We start from the raw sequence: 17,574 nt of genomic DNA, 5'->3' as shown, positions 1-17,574 counted from the left end.
CCTTGCGGAGAGAATAGCTACACTGTTTGTATTCGGTCATGTTTCCGGTCACCTTGCCCTGGTTAAAGCAGTGGTTCGCGCTTTCAGTTTCACGCGAATGCTGCCGTCAATCCACGGTTCTGGTTTGGAAATGTTTTAATCGTTGCTGTGGGTACGACATCGTCAATGCACTTCCTAATGAACTCGCTCACCGAACAGCATATTCGTCCATGTTTGTTGGACGCAATGCGGAACATATTCCAATCCGCGTGATCGACAGCACTGAAGCGTGGAATCAGATTGGTCGGACCAGCGTTGAACAGACCTGAGCGCGGGAGCTTGTTGTTTTAGTTCTGTTTGTAGGCTGGAATCAACAAAATGGAGTCGTGGTCAGCTTTTCCGAAAGGAGGGCGGGGGAGGCCTTATATGCGTCGCGGAAGTTAGTATAAAATGATCCAGGGTTTTCCAGCCCTGGTAGCACAATCGATATGTCTGATAGAATTTAGGGACTTTTGTTTTTAGATTAGCCTTGTTAAAATCCCCAGCTACGATGAATGCAGCCTAAGGGTGTGTGGTTTCCAGTTTACAAAGAGTCAGATAAAGTTCGTTCAGGGCCTCGATGTGTCTGCTTGGGGGGAATATATACGGCTGTGATGATCAGAAGAGAATTCCTTGGTAGATAATCGGTCGACATTTGATTGTGAGGAGTTCTAGATCAGGTGAACAGAATGACTTGAGTTCCTGTGTGTTGTTATGATGATCACACCACGTCTCGTTAATCATAAGGCATACCCCCCGCCCTCTTCTTACCAGAAAGATGTAGTTTCTGTCGGCGCGATGCGTGAAGAAACCAGCTGGCTGCACCGACTCCGTTAGCGTCTCTTGAGTTAGCCATGTTTCCGTGAAGCAGAGCACGTTGCAATCCCTGATGTCTCTCTGGAATGTTACCCGTGCTCGGATTTCATCAACCTTATTGTCAAGAGACTGGACATTGGCGAGTAGTATGCTAGGGAGTGGAGCGCGATTGTGCTCTCCAAAGCCTGACCAAGAGACCGCTACGTTTGCCCCTTTTACGGCGTCGCATAGGGTCCCCGGCTGGGATCAGATCCATTGTATTGGGTGGAAGCAAAACACTGGATCCGTTTCGGGAAGTCATATTCCTGGTTATAACGATGGTGAGTTGACGTTAATCGTATATTCAGTAGTTCCTCCCGACTGTATGTAATGAAACCTAAGATTACCTGGGGTACCGATGTAAGAAATAACACATAAAAAAACAAAATACTGCATATTTTCCAAGGAACGCGAAGCGAGGCGGCCATCTSGGTCGGCGCCAACCATATCAGAGGTCAAGGTGTGGCTTTCGAAATGAGACTATGGAATCCACTCAATATCCAATATCACAGTGTCAAGGTTGCAATGCAACGTCAAACCTTTTTCATTTGTGACATTTGCAGTGGATTATATTATTTTTGTCTCTACCGAAGAGCAATGGTGGAGTGATTCTATGTGACCTCATTATGGAAATTGCTAAGTCTGTGTCCCAAATGGCACCGTATACCCTGTATACCCACTACTTTTGAACCATAGGGCTCAGGTCAGAAATAGTGCACTATAAATGGTATGCACTGAAAAGGGTCCCGTTTGGAATGCATAGAAAGCAACCAAAGACATGATACAGTGTGTTATGAAATCCAGAGATTATATACATTTCCCTGGTTTCTTTATCTCTCTAATACAGTACAGGGAGCAGCTAGGACTCATTATTTGTTGCTTTCCCTCTCCCTCTCTCTCTCTCTGTCATGCCTTTAAATGATGTCATTCGTATGAATAATACATGTGTTTCTTAGGGAGTTCTAGAAACTGGGGTTATTCTGTTGTCTTTGATTTGTAATGTCCCTCGGAATGTCCTCCACAGGCTAAAAGGAAAACATATGTAATGATTAAAGAATGTTATTGAATGATTATGGGTGCGATTAAATAATATTGGAGACCCGGAGGGAAAAAGAAAGTAATTGTGAAATAAAGAGTTTCTCCACACTGGAAGATCTGTGCAGGGACTAAATGCTGTCTGTCTCTRGACATTGACAAATTAAGAAATTACATTTGTGTGAATCTGTGGGATCGGTTTGTCACTGGATAGTGGAAGGGTGTTAGCTAACACCCGTTACCGAGATTCACTTGAGGGTCTAATAAATCTGGCAGAATATTATATTAATGAATTTCACCAAAATACAATACCGCACAACCATATTTTGGTTTATTAAAGAGATTACATGTTTTTCTATGCTAAATATGATCAATATTCTGTCATTTTCTGTATGGTAGGAATAACTGATTTTCCAACTAAACACTATCCTATACAGCACTGCAGGAAAAAAATTATAATATGAATGTAMATTTTTTACTGCAATGTCCCATTTTATGTGACAGAGTTCCTACATCTCTGGAAACATAATTAGTGCACTACTTCTGACCAGGACCCATAATGTGCTGGTTAAAGTAATGTGCTATATAAAGAATAGGGTTCCATTTGGGACACAACCATGATTACGAGATCTCTGTTGTTCCACTGTAATGGGTATTCCATATTCTAACCCCGAGGTGCCCCACTTACTGTATATAACTCACATGCCATGCCAGTGTCACTGTTACAATTAAACACTTTATCATACGCTCTACGGGTTAGGACGAGTTAGTTATGAGAGAGGAGGGAGAGGGGGGGGGGGGAAGAGGGAGTGAGTGAGAGAGGCAGAGAAAGCGAGAGAGAGAGAGAGAGATATTCCCCCATCCAGAAGCTGCCAGGCAGGCTTAACCAAGCCATGTTTCACATGTAGAAAAGTATCAGCTGGAATTACATTGCTACAGCTGAAAGGATACCTTCAGGCTTCATTTCCTGCTTCTCTCTTACAGAGTGTCTTATAGGGGTGTCTTATCTCTTCTCTCTTTCTACTTGCGTTCTGGGGCGGCAGATAGCCTAGTGGTTAGAGCGTTGGCCCAGTAACAGGAAGGTTGCTGGATCAAATCCCTGAGCTAACAAGGTAAAAATATATTGTTCTGCCCCTGAGCAAGGCAGTTAACCCACTGTTCCCCGGGTGCCGTTGATGTCGATCAAGGCAGCCCCCCGCACCTCTCTGATTCAGGGTGGTTGGGTTAAATGCGGAAGACGCATTTCAGTTGGCCTACTGACTAGGTATCCCCCTTTTCTTTTCCTTTATTTCCACATAATAATATTACATAATACGACATCAAGTGATCCAGAATGTGTGCGGAATGCCATTTCTTACAATACTCGACTCTGCATTCTGAAATGACATTTTCGGAACAAACAGTAAGACACAACACAAATGGCAGCATGCTGAGATTTGCAAATCAATCACATACATTGCTAACTAGAAAGAAATACAATATAGTACAATGATTCCAATCCAGAAATGGCCTATGAAAAACCTCTGTTATAAAACAATCCATTGAGACAAGGATCCAGGTAATGCACCTTATGGCATACTGCCATAAGAATAGTCTGAGAAGACAGACTATTCTATTTTACACAGACCTGAGAATGAGCCATACATTTCAACACATGCTCATATCTGACTCTGGGTAAAGTGCTGCTGTCCGTCTACCATATAGATTCATGTCGATGGAAGATGGAAGATGGTATGTCGATGTAATTTACCATGTACTGTAGTGCACTGGATTTATAGCTCTTGTGTTTCAACTACTTAAACATGTCGCAGGGCCACAACCTGTTATAATACCTTCAGATCAAGGATCCTAACATTAGCCCTGACAGTCATAACTTAGCATTTACTAAAACTTCATAGTATATGTTTGTTATCTTGTTCAGCGTGTGTGGGGCTCCATGGCGGGACAGCGGCAATTGATTGAATAGAGTTGACTTCAACTCCATTAGGTGCCCCGGCAACATTCACCAACCGGACACGGTTCCTTATTCTGCAGATTAACTACCTCTCAGGCACAGAGATGAATGGGCCTGCCTCGTCTAATGTGATATTTGTTTCTTCTTCTTGAAGTCTCCACTCCGCTAGTCTCCGTCTCCAGCTGACTTCTTCATTGTATTACCTCACACTTTATTCCCAAGACAGACTGTGGATCTGTGGGTCGGTGGACTGAGCATTTTCATCCATCTGCTTTTGTTTCATTGTCTAATGTGTTTTCTTTTCTTTCTTTCTCTGGCTATAAGCTCACTCTCTCCACCCCTCTCTCTCTCTCTCTCTCTCTCTCTCGCTCTCTCGCCACTTTGCTGGCATCTCCTCTCTGCTCCAGGCGTTTGTTGTCATGGGTCTGTGAGCTGCCTGTCTGTGACGGGGCTAGGGCCCTCCAGGAATTCAAAACGCCATTGTGGAATTTTCTTCCAAGCAATTGCTTTTTCAACAATAAAGATAAGTAGCTCTAACCATCCTCTGTGAAGGGCTCTACTCTCCCTTAGCAAATCAACCTGACTTTCTCTTTTTCTCTCTTCAAGTGTCCAGACAGGACYCCAGGTGTATTTGTTTGTGTGTATTTTGTAAATCAATTATCACTCAATATACCGATCAACTATCAACTTCTAAGGTACAGTAAAGGCATTCAACTCATCAGTGTGAAATGTCAATGCCCATGCATTATGCATGCCGTTTTAATGCCTATCAAATATATAATACATTCATATCAACTCATGATATGAGTGACATGCAGCATTTAACCAGAAATCATCTCTATAATTGATGAGAGACTCACTGATGCCAGAGCTAAATGCAAACACATGTAGGCTAGTTCGTTTACTTTATTCATCACACGCTTCGTAAACAACATGTGTAGACTAACAGTGAAATGCTTACTTACGAAGCAAATGTGATTTTATTTTATTAATTATCAATGACATTTATGAGAAAGTAAACAAACTAGCCTACATGTGTTTGATATTATGGTCTATTTTTCTGTTTGGGTGTCAATTACATCAGCTTTCACAATGAGAGAGAGAGGCTTTCGAGAGACAACATGGTCTCAGTAGAATATGTCAAAAATAGTGACATTTAACCATTGTAGTCATACATAACCCAAGCTGACATGTTAGTTAGGGTAGACCACAACACAAGAAACCAGCACTCTACCCTGTGAAACCAACTTAATGTGAACTGCTATCACAACTATAACCCCCTTATAGACTCCAAGGATCTGTTAACATGTCTTCTAGTCAACAAACCTCTCTTGTGGTGACCCTATGCAGGCAGTAGAAAAGAGTACAGTTTTCAGAAGTTGCAGTTTCACTGCTGATTGAGTTGTGAAAACAGAGCTACAAACATCCACAATATCCATCTCTTTAACAAGACAAGCTGGTAGTTTATAGTGTAACAGATTTGATTTTCTCAAAAAACACAATGCAATTGTCTGCCTAATTTCCAATCCTGCATATGTATATTTTTCTTATATATATTTTTTATTTGATTATTTTCCCCGAAGCCTACCACCCCTCCTGTATTTGGATTACATTTATGGACAACAATACTTAGGCTTATACATTACCATTAAAAAGTTTGGGGTCACTTAGAAATGTCCTTGTTTTTGAAAGAAAAGCAAAAAAAAATTGTCCATTAAAATAACATCAAATGGATCAGAAGGACAGTGTAGACATTGTTAATGTTGTAAATGACTACAACATTTGTAATGGAATATCTACATAGGCGTACAGAGGCCCATTAACAGCAACCATCACTCCTGTGTTCCAATGGCACGTTGTGTTAGCTAATCCAAGTTTATAATTTTAAAAGGATAATTGATCATTAGAAAAATCCTTTTGGCTATTCGAGAAATTTCCAAGAAACTGAAGATCTCGTACAACGCTGTGTACTACTCCCTTCACAGAACAACGCAAACTGTCTCTAACCAGAATAGAAAGAGGAGTGGGAGGCCCCGGTGCACAACTGAGCAAGAAGTACATTAGAGTGTCTAGATTGAGAAACAGACGCCTTACAAGTCCTCAACTTCATTAAATAGTACCCGCAAAACACCAGTCTCAACATCAACAGTGAAGAGGCGACTCCGGGATGACAACGACTTTCAGAAGAAAGTTATTTGTTTCTGGTCATTTTGAGCCTGTAATTGAACCCACAAATGCTGATGCTCCAGATACTCAACTAGTCTAAAGAAGGCCAGTTGTAATTGCTTCTTTAATCAGGACAACAGTTTTCAGCTGTGCTGACATAATTGCAAAAGGGTTTTCTAGTGATCAATTAGCCTTTTAAAATGATAAACTTGGATTAGCTAACACAACGTGCCATTTGAACACAGGAGTTATGGTTGCTGATAATAGGCCTCTGTACATCTATGTAGATATTCCATAAAAAATCAGCCGTTTCCAGCTACAATAGTCACCATTAACAATGTCTACACTGTATTTCTGATCAATATCAGTAGTGTACTTCCAGCTTATACATACTACATACATTTTACAGACAAGGTACATTTTACACTAGTWWTCTTTTTTTTATCCTTCAGCTACCCTCAACCCCTCCCATTTGTTATGTTTTGTTTGTTGTTTGTTTGTGGTTTGTGTTTGTCTCTGTAAACATAAACAACCGTGGTGACAGAGATGGATTGTCCTGGTGGTTTATTTCATTAAGCTATTCTCCTGGGTGTTCCCAAAATGAATTGTTTGGAACAGATGGAGCCAATAAATAAGATAGTGATATGTAGAAGATGGGACACTGGGCTTGTAGTTGAATAGTGTGACTTTATTTTTCCTAGGTGTTACCAGGTATGAGGTATTGGAATAGCAGATTGTCTCTCTTGAATGACTTTTGATTTGACTTTATCTCGGACCGACGTAACTGCATCATCACTTCTCTAGAAGACCGGATTTATAAGCAATTAGAAACGATCACTATTCCGATATGTTTGAACTAGATCCAGCGATATCAAAGACATATCTGATCATGTTCATKAACTTTTTTCTAAGGATCATAAAAAGGGATAGTACGTTAAAGATAATCGTTAAGGAATTTGATCAGAGTTGGATTCCATCAGTGATACTCTGGTAAGACAGGCAATAGAAAATATCAATCAATTTCAAATGTACAGTATTTGAGCCACATCCACCAATATCACGAGACTAATCAATAGCAAAGGCGAATCACCAAAGTGATCATCAGTAAATGGATGTGATCAGTATCAGCACCAGATCACTCTGACGTCAGTGAGAAGCGTTACTCTGTTACCACGCTGCTCTAATGGCTGCTCACGCATTATACCAACAAGGATTTCATCACTTATCAATATTTTGAGTCACAAAATCCTCATCTTCTGCCAAAATGTATCTGGCCCATCTGTGATACATACATTAACACCATAGAGCTGAGGAACTTTCTCCACATCATATATGACACCCATGGTCATACAATTTTTTTTTTAAGTAGCTCAATTTTTGACACAGAGATCCATTAYGGTCTTTCTATCTTTCTCCTTTCTCTTGGTGAAAACTTCAACAAGTTTGATAGTTACAGATGTACATGTGGACAGTGGCTCAATTTCTTTACCCAGAAAAAGGCCCTTCAGGCAATGCCGGAAATAGAGTAAGATGTTCAAATGCAGGCTTGTTTACCTACTAGTACTGCTTGGATTTTGAGGGCAGTTCCTTTTCATCTTGCTGCAGAGATTTCAAACACATTGACATCTCAGGGAAGATCCTCAGGCTAGGTATCAGGGGCTTGGGTTAYCAGATGATATTATACTGGGTTTTCCCCATGAACGCCCTGAGGGCTGAGTTTACAGTACTGAGGCTACAGCAGGCTACAGAAGGCTGTGTTCCCCATGCAGCGTCGGAGGGCCAGTACAGTGTTGTTGATTCAGGTAGAGCAGACTGAGACATGTACATAAACGAACAGAACAGAGAGCATTAGACGATGCTTAATCTAAGACAGTGGGATATCTGTGGGTGTGTGCTGGTGTTGGAGTGAGCCGGGTATGCAGTGACGTGTATGCTGAGGATTGGAGTGAGGGATGTGTATGCTGAGGATGTGGGTGTGAGTCAGTGAGTGTCTAAAGTGAATGGGGATGTGTGGTGGGTTGTAATGACTACTGAAGATGTGTGGGGCGGTAGTGACTCACAGTGGTGTGTTATAGGGGTTGGTGGTGCTCTCGTTCTATCCCTGGCAGCAGGTGTTACATCAGGACCAGGCATGATTCATCTGCTACTGCTGGATTTGACACTGAGGGTGGGAGGTACAGCAGGGGAGAAGGGACAAAGTGTACAGTCTTTCCTTCACCGAACTTCTCCCTCTCTACTCTCTCTCACGATCAACGTAAGCACCCTGAGAAACAATATGCTCCTGAGCTACTTATAGACTGACTCCCACACAACACACTGAAAACAGTGCACACAAACACACACACACTAACACACTTTTCCCATTCAAATACATGCAGTGATAATGATCCAGCAGCATCAACATCCCGACCTAACCTCCCAGTACAGCTTGTTAATGGCCCAGCGTTTGTTCTACTTTGCACATTCACAACCATCTGACTGATATTCATGTAGTAACCCAACAGAGGAGCCCAGTCAGACACATTCCTATGGTTCTAACTAGCACTGTGCTAACGTTATTGGCATTTTGACTTTTGTCTCTGTGGCCTCATCGTGAACACTTCAAAGCTAACAAGCAGAGCCAATGAATGAGTAATAATAATTTCACTGGAAAACAAACGCATCTCGAGGCACATCCAGAAGAGGGAGCTACAGTGCACTGCATAAAACTGTCTCTATAACTAAACATATTTGTGTGTAATTCACTTAATAACAATAAATACCATCAGTGGCTAAGGACATATTTTAAACTTAATCAGGATATCCATGGGAATAAACTAACACCAGTCTTTGACATGCTGTTGGTGAATTAGGCTGAAGTGTCATCTCTAGTGTGCAGCCTTGTGCGTCTCTCTAACTCACACACTCTCTCTCCTGCTCTCTCTCTCTCTCTCTCTTACAACCTCGCACTCTCGTCTCTCTCTGCCCGTGGTCTCTCTCTCGGTCCCTGCTCTCTCTCTCGTCCCCCGCTGCTACTCTCTCAAGGGAGCCTCGTCACTCTCTCCCGCCTGCTCTCGACTCTCTCCTCTCTCCCTCTCCTGCTACTACTCTCTCCTCTCCATCTGCGCTCTCCCTCCCCTGCTCTCCCTCTCCCCCTGCTTCTCCCCTCTCTCCCTCCTCCCTCTGCTCCTGTCCCCCTCCCCATGCCACCGAAGCACCCCTCCCCGACCGCCTCACGGCCCGGTCGCCACGCACCCGCTCACATGCCAGGCGCCACTCTGGCAAGCACGCACCGAGAGGACGCACACGCACGACACCGCAGCACGACGCAACAAGGGACCTCGATGTCCAGGGTAGATGGCGGCAGAGTGCCTCCACGTCGCAGACTCTGCGCACGCGCGCACGCAAGCACGCGCTAGATGCTCACACATCACGACTCGACTAACGATGCATCGAACGAAGCAGCGAGCGCACGTACGCACATCGCTCGCACTATCCAGATCACTCACCTCTACTCACGTCGAGCTCATCGCATCGCTCGCGCAGTACAGAGCTGTCGGGCTTTCAGCTGTGTCTGTGCAGATCTCACAGTGAGATGCTAATTTTGAGAGACATTTACCATATGAGTCACAGCCATAATCACAGACCTCCCATTTCTCTACTCTCAGGCACTTACGGTCACACTCGTAAGCAAATAGGTGTCACTCGGAACATGTATTTATGGTCAATAGTACACAAAGTCAGATGACATTGCTCTGCAATATATGCTAATTAAAACATAGACTAGATTCTCTTTAGCCCTATATAGGGCACCGTGCATGGGCGTGCTAGATGGCTACAATGAGGAGCCTGGAAAATAATTGGCTAATTGTTTTAGGGGGCATTTGTTTCCAAGAATCCTCTTACTGAAAGCATATCTATAATATGTAACTCCTTGTCCTTCCATACGGAATGTATAATGTGTGGATATCTGTATAGAAACTTTTCTCCAAACCGGCACCTATAACTCTGCTGTGGTAGAGGGCGCGCAAGAGACACTTCCATGTAGCCTACCACTGTCTACCACAGCCGAGTTMTAGGTGCCAGTTTGGAAAAATGTTTGCCTCAGATGGTTTCTATACAGATATCCACACATTATACAATTGGGAATATACAAGGAGTTACGGATTATAGATTTGACTTCAGTAGCAGGATTTTCAGAAACAAGTACCCCCTTAAAACATTTTGCCGGTTATTTTCCAAGCTATATAGGGCTAGATTGTCCTTATTTTAACTCTGCCATTGCCTGACATAGATTATCTGCGGTTTTATAATGAGATATGGCCAAGATATCATATCATTATATTTGTACAATTTTTGACGGTGTGACGGTATTTGACGGTATTTGATGTTTTTTTTAATAACAAAAGTTCTAAATATGCTTCATGAGTAGTTCATGACCCTAGGGTGGCAACAGAAATTAAAAGTGATTTCAATGGGGCTTCCTCCATTCTGAGTTTTTTATACTGTTCAATCCAACTCCAACAACAACAGAAAATCAGCATTTTCATACATTTCGGCATTTCCTGCACTCATTTGTTATCATTTCCACAGCCTCAATTCGTCAGGGCATGGACTCTACAAGGTGTCGAAAGCGTTCCACAGGATGCTGGCACATGTTAACTCCAATGCTTCCCAAAGCTGAAGCAGATGTCCTTTGGGTGGTGCACCAAACTGTTGAGTGTTAAAAACCCAGCAGCGTTGCAGTTCTTGACACTCTCAAACCGGTGCGCCTGGCACCTACTACCATACCCCATTCAAAGGCACGTAAATATTGTGTCTTGCCCATTCACCCTCTGAATGGCACACATAAACAATCCATGTCTCAATTGTCTCCAGGCTTAACCATCCTTATTTAACCTCTCCTCACTTTCATCTACATTGATTGAAGTGGATTTAATAGGTTACATCAATAAGGGATCATTGCTTTCACCTGGATTCTCCTGGTCATTATATGTCATGGAAATAGCAGGTCACCCTAATGTTTTGTATACACAGGGGGGCAGCACTTTGAATACATTGTTATTTGACATGACAATGAATGAAAAAGCCAGGGAAGAATTATTGTGAAAGGGTAGGAACCAAAGTGTTGGTCAGTGTTTCCAAAGGGACCCTAATTAGATGTTAGATTACATGTTTTGCTTGCTAGTGTTTTGCTTGCTAGTGCAAGCTAACATATTTATGCTTTGCCTATTCCTCTCTGATTTAGAAGATACCATTGCACAAACAACATGATGATCTTTGCCTACACCAGCACTGGTATCAGGCTGTATGAGCTAGCTAAGTTTGCTTTGACTGTTTGTACATTAAGCTAGCTAGCCAGCTTACTTGCGATTAGCATTAGCGGCTAACACAATTTATTTTAGCCACAACTTGCTAAGAAAAGACAAAACTAGCTGTTTACAGACAGTAAGATACACAAACGAATAGTGTGATTATAGAACGCTTGTGGATTTATATTATTAAGAACCAAAGTGGAAATCAGCATCGGTTTTAAAATCTTGTTGCATCTGACCATGCATACAGAGTGAACGGCATGGCAAGTACCCGTGACTCCGTGGTTGTCTGGTTGAGCAACAACTTGAGTGACGGGTCAGGGCTTGGTATGGGAAGTGCATGGGGAAGCGACATGCAGGAGGAAAGGGAGAGAGACGACTTGAGTAGCAAACGGAGTAAACCATTTTTTAAAATTACATTACACACGCTGGAGTGACGTATCACATTTAACAAACCAAACACTGAAATACCGTTATAGAACGTAAAGTTAAAACCCAAACCGCTCTGTGTATCAATACTGGTAGAATACAGTACACTGCCCAGCCCTAGTCCAAACCCTCTCATCCAGCTGCTGTAATCACACACAGGCTATACTTTCATCTCATGCCCAAGAGGAGAGTTATGTCTCAGCATAATAAACATGGATCAGCTCTGGCTATGCCTCTGCTCTGTGACTCACAGAAGAGAAGCATGCCATCCGTTGGTCAGCCAGTCCAGTCAGGTTCTGAGGTTCATGTCAGAGACCACAAGTAGGTCAAGGCACTGCTTCAGAAGCTATTTTGGATAGGGGGAAGAGTGCAGGAGAGACAGGCGAAAGTAGAAAGGAAAGACAGCCTAGGACAAGAGAGACAGGACTGGACAGGAAATGGGCAAGGACAGACAAGCCAGGACAAGGAAAGGGACAGCGGAAGGAGTCAGGCCATGGTAGAAAAGACAAGCCAGGAGGGAAGAAATGGACAAAACAGGTAGTAAATACCCAAACCGGTCCGTGCATCAATACCGATAAAATACAATACACCGCCCAGCCCTAGTCCAGACCCTCTCATCCAGCTGYTGTAATCACACACAGGCTATACTTTCATCTCATGCCCAAGAGGAGAGTTCTGTCTCAGCATAACAAACATGGATCAGCTCTGGCTATGTCTCTGCTCTGTGACTCACAGAAGAGAAGCATGCCATCCGTTGGCCAGCCAGTCCAGTCAGGTTCTGAGATTCATGTCAGAGACCACAAGTAGGTCAGGGCACTGCTTCAGAAGCCATTTTGGATAGGGGGAAGAGTGCAGGAGAGACAGGCGAAAGTAGAAAGGAGAGACAGCCTGGGGCAAGAGAGACAGGACTGGACAAGAAATGGGCAAGGACAGGGACAGCGGAAGGAGTCAGGCCATGATAGAAAAGACGAGCCAGGAGGGAAGAAATGGACAAAAACATGTAGGTCAGGACAAAAGGGAAGAGACAGGGAGGAGAAAGTGAGGCAAAGAAGAAATTGTCAAGGAAAGGGACACAGGAAACAAGTGTAGAATCAAGTTAGAAACAAAAGGATGTTTAACAGTAGGGAGGATCAGGATGGCTCTGTAGACTGCTGACTAGAGCAAACAGCCAACATTGCAGAAGAGAACCTCCCTCTACACTTTTTTTTATTCTCTTCAAAACCAGAATGTGGGGGGATCTAGTTTCAGGCTTTTCTTTTACGCCTGCTACATTAGGTTTCCACCGAGGAAGAGTTGCTGCACACACACTTGCACACACACTTGCACACACACACACACACACACACACACACACACACACACACACACACTGATCTGAAACATCCAGAGAAACACTGATTAAACAGCCACAGTCTCTATGTGATCGAAACACACAGGCCGTTCATTCTCAAGACAAAAGAGAAGAACAGAAATGCAGATTCAATTCCCTCCTCGACTTTTTCTGCAGCCTATAATGAACCTAAGACACTGGCAGAGGAGAGGAAATTAGTCCCATGTGGCTCAGTTGGTAGAGCATGGCTCTCGCAATGCCAGGGTTGTGGGTCAATTCCCAAGGTGGCCCAGTATGAAAATGTATGCACTGACTACTGTACCTCGCTCTGGATAAGAGCGTATGCTAAATTACAAAAATGTTAAATGAAATTCTAGCAAAAAGAGGGATCTGTTTTTGTGGTAAATGTGCCCCTAGACAACGGAATGATTATATTAGTCATTAGCTTAAGTGCTAATAAAATAACTTAGCTTGTAATAGGCTTAGCGTGGTAAATGCACAACGAACGCTTCCTTTCCCATACGTTTTCACACATAACGCATAGTGCCAGCTGGAGATCTCTCTCAAGTGACTCAGACTGGGTGATTGGTTCCCTGGAGGTGAATAATACTGGAATGGCATGCTATCCTTTCATGGTCAGAATACACAGATGAGTCAGGGCCAGCCATGAGACTAACCTGGGTGGGCTAAATAAAGATTAGATCAAATAAATACGAAATTAGATTTTTTAATTCATGACCTGACTGGTATTTTCTTCATTTAAATTTGATTATGATGAAGCTTCTCCCTAATGAGTTGATCACAGTCCAGTGCAATCCAACTGCAACCAGGTGAAATACAGCAATGATCCAATAGCACAAACAGTGGCTGAAGCATGACTTCTAACATCTAATTCCACAGGATGATGGTCACGATGATGAAGTAAGCAGCCAACTTACGCAATTCAACAGAGTGAGTGTGCTACTCTAATTATTGTGTGTTGTTTGTGTGTGTGTGTGTGTGTGTGTGTGTGTGTGTGTGTTGTGGTGGTGTGTGTGTGTGTGTGTGTGTGTGTGTGTGTGTGTGTGTGTGTGTGTGTGTGTGTGTGTGTGTGTGTGTGGTGTGTGTGTGTGTTGTGTGTAATTGTGTGTAATTGTGCATACGTGCGTGGGCGCGTTCTTGCATTGAGAACTGTTATCCCATAGCCTACTTTTGAAACGATATTAGTTCGACTGCAATGGCAAAACCAATAACCCTTGAAGTGATTTCCGATATTGCTGTCGCATAATTTTCATGTCAAAGCAGCAGACAGTGACACCACGGTCACCCTATGGTCTAACGCCGCAGCACTTTATAAATATGAACCAATATGATCAGGGAAAACGAGTCAGAGAAAGAGGAATTACCGCAGTAGATGATTAGGAGACTGGTCAACAGTATTACAGCCCAGAAAGTTGAAGACATCCTTGGCCAGGGGCTGGCATCCTTACGTTTAGTCAACCTTAAAGCCGGAGCCATTGAACAAAGCGAAATCCTCTCACAAAAATCAAAAGTAATTTCACCAGCAAGGTCTGCCTCTCACGAAGCGCCTCTCTCCGCGTGTAATCCGTGGAAAAAACATGTTGAGAACGAACCTCTCATTGCAAAAGCTGTTATATGGCTATGCAGCCGGTGTGTAAAAAAGGCAGCATCTTCTTGAGGTTCATAGTTGATGAAAAAAGCTGGCTTGGCACGCTTGGGAATTCGCATGTGCTGCAATTAAATGTTTACTGTTCCTTATTCCAAAAATAACCTACTTCTTGGTGATATTGGTAGAAGTAATAGGCTAATCCTGAAATCGCAGTATGATCTCCAATATGCTATACAGGGGTGAAAGACGCAATCATGTGTACCGCAACGTCGTAAAGCTCCTCTAATTCAACTGTGGTAGAGGATGTGTGAATCATTTAGGCTCCCAGGTAAAGACACACTGAAAATATGTAGTTCATCAACAATGTCCTTTTAAATCTGATAAAGAATAGTATATGGGATCTACCCTAGAAAGAAAGTACTTGGAGATCTCGACTCACTATCGACTGTTCTTAAACCCAAACTAGCAGATGATCAAGATCACCATCATGCGCACCGTTATTCTATACCGGTAGAATAAAACGGAGGAGGGAGAGAGAAATAACGAGAGAGAGAGTGAGAGAAGGAGAGAGTGACCGCAGGATGCGTCGTAAATTCCCTCAAAATAATTTTGAGACTAGAATGTAAATTATATCACTGGAATAAAAAAAGTAATACAAATACGTCTGACATTTGTACCCATAAACATCTAATAATGTGATTATTGCTGTATGTACAGGACATACAGCAAGCAGCGCTCCCTAAACTCACATACTGGGATGCTCACAGGTGGCGTGTGTGTGTGTTGATTTTTTGGCGAGAGTACTGGCTATATCTGTCAGCGCATTTCCTGGAAATAAACTAAATCACACACACACAAACACAACATTATTTGTATCTGTACTGAACATAGTTTATGTCCTATAGTGTAGAAACATATTAAGAATGTCAGAGGACGTTAGTTGATTGATAGTAAACATCATTTATTGGAAAGGAATCCCATCGCGACTGTTTCTAAACTTGCCCTAACTCGAAGCATCCCTTTGCTACTGGACAGCGCCACGACTCGCGTCTACTGGACAGCGCCACGACTCGCGTCTACTGGACAGCACCAGTGATGATCGCATAGAAGAGAAGCGCTGTTCTGTTTTTGGGGTATGAGCCACTATGCATTAATGACCATGCATTAATGACCTGAGTCATTACATCTAATTAATTAATACCCTCAATTCTAAATATGATCGTTTTTTATAGTAGGCATTGCATTTCTACGATAAGGCAGTATGTGGGTCCACAGCATCTTTGAATGGTTTATAGGCCTATCTCTTGGTTAGAATTTTGGCCTACAAACCATTCAATGACGCTATKGACTGGACCCACATACTGCCTTGCCATAAAAATACAATCCTATTAGAAAAATGATTATATTTCTGTGAGCCTTACTCTCTTACATACTTCAGTGATCTGAAAGACCCAGATCTCAGAGTTATGCTTAGTTATTCTAACAGACAAGAGCTGAGTCGAAATATTATTTTCCACTACATCAATTCCCCCTTTCCCCTCTCTCTTCTCACATCAAGACTTAAGCATTTTAAATTCTAAGCCTGTTTTAAATGGAAAGTAGTGCATGAATAGATGGTTGGAATGAGAGCCAGAGAGAGACAGAGCGAGAGAGAGAGAGGGAAGGGAGAGAGAGCGGTTGGCACGGTGCCCGCACTACACTGGCAGTGGGTCAGGTACAGCGGGCCTGGCTGCACCTTGGCACAAGGCACACTCACCCAGCGCTCGCTGCGTTAACTCCAGCCAGGAGACAGGGCACGAGGTGTGGCTTACATATGTTTTTCAATCCCTCACTTTTTTCTCACTGGTTTTTCCAATCACCAAATGTAAAGTCTGTTGATACGGGTAGAAATGACTAGGAATTAATAAAAAGGGATATGGTAGAAAAGATCAACCCTGTTGTGAATCAGTAGCTTAAGCTGCAACCCATGACCGATGGCATTCCCCTGTAATAGCTAAATCACAGCACATTTATTCGGAGTATTGGCAGGGAGAAGGTTGATCACATAAGCATCGTCCATACAGAATTAGGCCTACATAGTTCATTAAAAAATCTGGTATTCGTCATTCAATTAGCATTTTGTCATTCTGAAAGTGTGACCAAAGCTCTTCTTGTAAAGCCTACTCTCTTCCTAAAAGTTTGTGTTTGAGTTTGAAAACACTATGTCTCCCTATTCCAATACACTAACTTTGCTCTCAAATATGCTCAGGTCACGACCTTCAGATTTTACAGACTACTTCCTGAAGTTGTGTTATTAAGTTTGGGGTTATTTCCTATGGTGCGGAGACAGGGTTCTGTCCTAGGCTTATCTGTTCTGTAAGAAACCCAGACCCAGGATGCGTCCCAAATGGATAGCTGTTCCCTATATAGTATACTCCTTTGACCATGGCCCATATTAGATGCACTATGAAGGGAATAGGGTGTCATTTGGGATGCAMTTCTCGCCCTTTCTGTAGTGCTTCTGTTCTGGTAATACACCACTTAGTAGGGAGCCTCTCCTGATGCTACCTCGCGCAGCCGTCTGTGATAGTGTGCAYCCCAAATGGAACCGTATTCCTTACAGAGTGCACTACTTTTGACCAGAGCCTGGTCAAAATTAGCGTACTATATAGGCAGAAGAGTGCCATTGGGCATGCAGACTCAGACTGACCTGACCTTCTCTCTCTGCTACTCTCTGCTATCCCTTTGATCTGGCTAGATGTGATGACTTCCTCTTTATTGGGTCTAGCTGGATGGTGAAGTGGCTTTGAACTCAGCATGTCGCCCACTGAGCTACCCATGCCCACTGAGGACACTTCCTGATGGGAGAGATTTACAATACAAACCTACTGAACAGCAGGTGGTG

At 43.0% G+C, this 17,574-nt stretch overlaps 1 protein-coding gene across 1 annotated transcript in view; it reads right to left on the bottom strand.

Moving 5' to 3' along the window:
* LOC111951301 (chemokine-like protein TAFA-5) overlaps positions 1-15,169 on the bottom strand; it is a 201,047-nt gene extending 185,878 nt beyond the window's left edge. Inside the window, exon 1 of the mRNA XM_023969362.2 lies at positions 14,467-15,169. Within this exon, the coding sequence (XP_023825130.1) occupies positions 14,467-14,578 (112 nt within the window). The 5' untranslated portion in view covers positions 14,579-15,169. The remainder of the gene's footprint in view (positions 1-14,466) is intronic.
* Positions 15,170-17,574: the final 2,405 nt, after the last annotated feature.

This window comes from Salvelinus sp. IW2-2015, linkage group LG3, assembly GCF_002910315.2.
Source record: "Salvelinus sp. IW2-2015 linkage group LG3, ASM291031v2, whole genome shotgun sequence".
Classification (NCBI taxonomy): domain Eukaryota; kingdom Metazoa; phylum Chordata; class Actinopteri; order Salmoniformes; family Salmonidae; genus Salvelinus; species Salvelinus sp. IW2-2015.
This window is presented reverse-complemented; position numbering and strand designations above follow the sequence as displayed.